This window comes from Cariama cristata, unplaced genomic scaffold (genome assembly GCF_000690535.1).
Source record: "Cariama cristata isolate BGI_N322 unplaced genomic scaffold, ASM69053v1 scaffold30050, whole genome shotgun sequence".
Lineage (NCBI taxonomy): Eukaryota > Metazoa > Chordata > Aves > Cariamiformes > Cariamidae > Cariama > Cariama cristata.
This window is the reverse complement of record NW_009593449.1, coordinates 1-5,258: the sequence shown is the minus strand read 5'-3', so window position 1 is coordinate 5,258 and position 5,258 is coordinate 1. Positions and strand designations below refer to the sequence as shown.

General features: G+C 38.9%; 1 protein-coding gene across 1 annotated transcript; it reads right to left on the bottom strand.

Annotated features, from left to right (window-relative positions):
- Positions 1 to 563: 563 nt before the first annotated feature.
- On the bottom strand, positions 564 to 4,385 carry LOC104169583 (uncharacterized protein C11orf63 homolog; the record flags this gene model as incomplete). The annotated part of the gene is made up of 2 exons (XM_009710537.1): positions 4,045 to 4,385; positions 564 to 1,065 (listed from the first exon to the last, which is right to left on the bottom strand). Coding segments are annotated over exons 1-2 (843 nt in total), but the record flags the coding sequence as incomplete, so codon positions are not given.
- Positions 4,386 to 5,258: the final 873 nt, after the last annotated feature.

Genomic DNA, 5,258 nt, shown 5'->3' with positions numbered 1-5,258 from the left:
CTTTGAGCAACTGATAGAAGGTGTTCCTGCCCACGGCAGGGGGGGTTGGAACGAGGTGGTCTTTAAGGTCCCTTCCAACCCAAAGCCTTCTATGACTCTGTGATCCTATGAATTTGCATTTGCTGCATTGAGCAAAACTTGGAATATCCTATTAGCAGAGATAATCATTACCAAATCCATGTTGGCCAAGCAGAGAAAAATCAGAGGCAGCAAAAAAAGAACCACTGATAAGGTGCAATGTAGATCCCATAGGAAGGCACGCAGCATTTCTTCAGCATCAAGATTAAAAACTAGTGAGAGAGCAACTCTGTGGCATGGTTCATAGCCAAGAGTATATGCAGCCTAACTAGGCTTGTAACAAGGCCATTACTGGGGTTGTGAGTAACTGAGGAGTTGTTAATTATTCCATAAAGAGTGAACAAGATTCTCATTGGAAATCCTAAGTTATCAGTTGCATGATAGACTGTAAATCTATTTACCTCCTCTGCAAACCTAATCATGCAGCTATTCCACTTAACAGTCTTCAGTTTATACCAATTAGAAAACATGTAAAAGTTCCCTACCTGCTCTTGAAGAACAACTTCTTGCTTTTTACTGTGTAATTGAAGATAGGAATTTATCTTCTCTGAACGTAATCCTAAAGTCTGTTTATTTTTTTCCACAAAGTCTTTTTTTGCTCTTTGTGGTCGATCTTCTTGACTCTGAAGAGGAAAAGCACTGCCATCTGTGCTGGGGCTATCTTTGAAATGACAGCTATCTGCAGATTCCTTCCCTTTGGTATGCAGCCCAAAAGGTTCATTGCTGACCACGGCATTTGGTTCATGAAAGCTTAGTGATTCTGTACCAGACTCTGAGAATGAATCTCGTGACTTTGCCTCGTGTTGATTCTTTTCTTCTGGGGAGCCATTGGAATGGAGGTAAAATGAATCTTGGGAAAAGTCCACACTGCTTCTTCCAGCAACTTGACATGCTTTTTCCACCTCGGAAAATTCTGCTACCTCTTTTGTGTTCTTCCAATTAGGATTGTATCTTAGGTTGAAATATTTGTCCACAGGCTGTTGTTTCCTATTTAAAAAGGAAACACAAACCCATTTATGTATAAATTATATAAATTCTATATTATTTCAGTGTGCAAGCTGAGCCAACAAATCTGCAAATATGGTCAACTGAATTAGTTCAGTGCATACAGTATGGCCATTTGTGGGATCTGGATCAGAACAGTTTCATTGAACATTTTTTTAGTTGAAAATTTAGGCAAGACCTCCTCTTCATTTTTAATTTTTATTATCAGTGAATGATAAATTGGTCTAACATTCAGATAACAGTAGAATACAATCGTTATCCTAAATTTAACATAGAAATTGTAAGTACTAGCAGAATCAACTAAAAGATGAAATGACGTATTGTACTGCTTCTGTTGTTTTCTTTAAAATGGTGTAGCCTACAAAAGACAGTATGTGTTGCTCATTCTTCAAAGACTCTGCTGTGTGATATAAAAGTGATATTCCTGCTAAAACCGCTCTCTCTAATGTCAGTTTTAGACTGTCTAAGCAAGAACAGCCTACAGCTCTGTATTTTTATTCTCTCTTCTCAGTCCTATGAAACATCATGATTTTTCAATAAAAACTCTCTATAAAAGACTTAAAGTAACCTCTCGTTAAAAAATAGGCTGTAATGGAGAAAAGTGTAGAAAAACATATATCAAAAAGGTTTGTAGGTTTGGCTTCTTTTTTTTTTAACAAGTGTCCAAATTGTCGCTCTGAACTACATTTGTCATAAAGCAAAGAAAGATGATCTGCCTTAAAAAACCCACAATTGATTCTATTTATGATTTATGGTCTGATCCAACAGGAGAAAAAACAACTGCAGGAGCCAAATACATACAAATGGGCTTCCAAGAGATGTGTGGGCAGTGACAGGTGTAAGGGGCGTGGGAGAAAAAAGCTTTTAACACTGTTTTTTCTTAACTGGAACTGCAGTATAGTCCTGGTTTCTTGGGCACTGACAAATGGAGAGCCTTTCAGAGTGACATTTATAGGCACTGAAACCTGGTTGATTCTTCAGCCCCTATTAAAAGAAATGTACTGATCTGCTGGATTCTGCAAACCGTGGCACAGTTAATTATATTAACATTTCAATAAATCATTCATTCATCTTTTCTAAATTAGTTACATGCCTACGCCTATATTTCAGGTGGCTCCTAATAATAAAATAATCTGTTTCTCTAGCAATGCTCTTCATTTCAGGTAAGCATTGGTGCCGTGGTATCCTGTATACTAGAGATTAGATGATTTACACTGGTGAAAACATCATTATTCCTAGTTGTCATACACCACAGGTAAAGGGAAATAGGTGACCATATTTTGAAGTGAGTATAGAAATATGTGATATAATTGCAATGATTCAAATAACAGAGTATAATGATAAAGAGTTCTATTGTGCGGAAATGTGTGCACAGCAGCTCAATTGTATTATGCAGGCCAGGTCACCACACGGGAACAAAACGAGTGTGAAGAGCCCCTTCATCTCTAATCATCTGCAGACAAAAAGTGCACCTTTTATTCCTCCCTCCAACTTGATATAAAGGTTAGATGGACCCTGTACTCATCAACAAAAGTGTTGTATGTAGACAACAGATGCAGCGTTTCCTCTTCAAATTCCGAGGTTAGTAATGGATGTAGAGAGGGGGTTTCATATGTATATGCTGTGATATTTGCTCCGGTTAATGGACTGTATTTGAGTACTTACTAGGCTAAGTTCAAACAAAATAAAATCAAATTTCCATTTAATGAAGAGCCTCACATTCAGTATAGTATTCAGTCAAAAAAATTACTAAAAATTAGAGCATGTTTCTAGTACAATTAACATCATTTGCACTCACAATAAAATATTCAATAACTGGCCATTTTGTCTGTTGAGGAGGTGAATAAAAGCATGCTATTAATCATTTAGCCTTCATTTGTTTGCCATTTTATTTTAAGTAGACAATTAAATTGAAACTGCACATTATTATTACTTCAGGTTTAATTTAATCCCTTTAAACTTGAGAGTTATTCCCAATTTATACAGCATTAAACCTTTTATGCACATGACAGCAAATTAAATTTTATTTTATGTACCAAGTTAATGCTTTCTAAAGAATGTTTAAAAGTGGTAGTAACCCTGGAAATTCTAATTTTAAATTTATACAGCTATAAGGACAAAACTGCGTTTATTCAACCCATCAATTTTTGCCTCTCAGTTTTCTTACAGGAAGTGGCTTGGTTTGCTCAGCACAGGTCTTTCTGTAAGGAATGCAAAGAGAATGTGTTGGTACTGGTTCTTGTTTTCTCTCTGGCCCTTTTTCACGGCCCAGCTCCCGAAACCCTCCAGCCCGTGATCTCAGAGCTGCTGCACCATCTGAAGGTCTGACAGTTACATGGCAACAGTTGCCTATTTGAGATGGTAGCCAGCACTTACTGCTAAATATTGTAGTGCCTGGTCCACAGCCCATTACGGTCATTGGACTCCTTCCACTGCCTGCAGTTCTGGATCAAGTAGTCAGGAATAAGACGGGATAAACATTTAACAGGCTTTTACCAGAAGAAACTGTAGTTAAATGCTCCCCTATTAGCTTACCCAGTAATGCTTAAGAGTAGGGGTTAGCATGTATCTGTTCACCGCTTCCTATCTTTTTGCCTGCCTGTTTTAGAGGCAACTAAATAGGCACGTAGCGTTCGCCTCTGTGTGTAGTGTGTAGAGCCAGTATGAGGGCAGCCTGTACAGGTCTGTGACAGGTGTTTTCTTTTCCATCTTACCCTCCTACACTGGTGTTTCAGCCAACATGATAAACAGGTGAGGCTACGTAGAAGAAATGGGTATAATAATTAGGAATGTGGGTAAGATGAAACAGTACATCTTTGTGTGTAACTAAGTCTGTAGGTGCTCTTTAATATCACTTTGGTGATATAAATTGGTCTTGAAGATGTCATGTATATTCTGAGGAATGTAAGGTTTTAAAGTGTCAGAACTATTCTGCTCATCTACTAAAATCCTATGCCTTACCTTCCGTTACCATCATTCTTTAGTATTCCATTTGTGTATCGATTTGTGTCATACTCAGCTCCTTCTTGTTCTTTTAAACTCATCTCTTCCGAGCTATCTTCTTCTAAGCTGTCATTCTCCAGCTCATCAGAATAGAGTCCTACAAGCTCTTCATTTTCACGAATCCGCTGCTGGAGGTCTAACTGATACTGTCTCTCCTGAACGAGGCTTTCAGAGTCAGACTCTTCGGAGTCGTGCAGGCTTGAGGCAAAGCCCCCTTCACTTACAGATGCCCTTTTCCAATTCGCAAGGTGGAAATCTGGTTGCTTGAGTACGTTTTGAGGGACATGTTTTTCACTCATGTTGCAAGTGTGTGGAGAAGAAACTAAAACATACTTTGTATCTGAAAAATTTGTTCCGTGTTTCATACTCATGGTATACACCAGCCCTGTATTTGGAATACATGAGAGTAAATATAAAAAGGTTGTTCACTCTATATTTGTTAAAAGCTGGAATTGTGGGTAGTATCATTGACTTAGGCTCAGAATTTGACCTTCTACAGTTCAAACAGTTCTTTACTCTCATCTGTTACGCTGGTTTTCCTTTAAGAACGTCCCTATACAGCAAACACATGACTTACTGCTGTGAAATCTACCTTAAACTATTAGTGGTAACAAAGCTAATCACGCATAGACAGCTTATGAAAATGCAAATGAAGCTAAGACAAAGCATCAAAATTATATCTGTTAACTTTTGGGAGGTAAAAGAACTTTTCTATGTTCTTTTATTCAACTTTATACCATCTTGACACGTAAGCTATCAGCAAGAAAGTGTGTGCGACAGGGAAGAGCACAGCGAAAAGCACTGGAACACTTCTTAAATTAGGAAGAGAGTTTCTTTTCATGTGATTGCATTTAAGTGTTCCTAAGTCGTTGGCACCACCAGATACTTACAAGGTGAAGAGGCTGGGAGGAAGGAGAGGCAGTGTTTTGTGAAGAAATGCACACCGGTCAGTCACAGCGCACGCAGCGTGGCCAGTCCATTGAAAGGTACGCGGTGAGTTTCACTGGGGTACGTGGGCGACTGTTAAGATACAGAAATGCAAAATACAATTTCTAGTTTTTCAGGGCTAGCACTGCTTGTCACACGCCAGTTTCCCCTCCGGCAGGCCTTTTACACCGGGCAGCCACCCGTATCCACCGCTCCGGTGGCGGATCGCTGACGGGAGGCGGCGT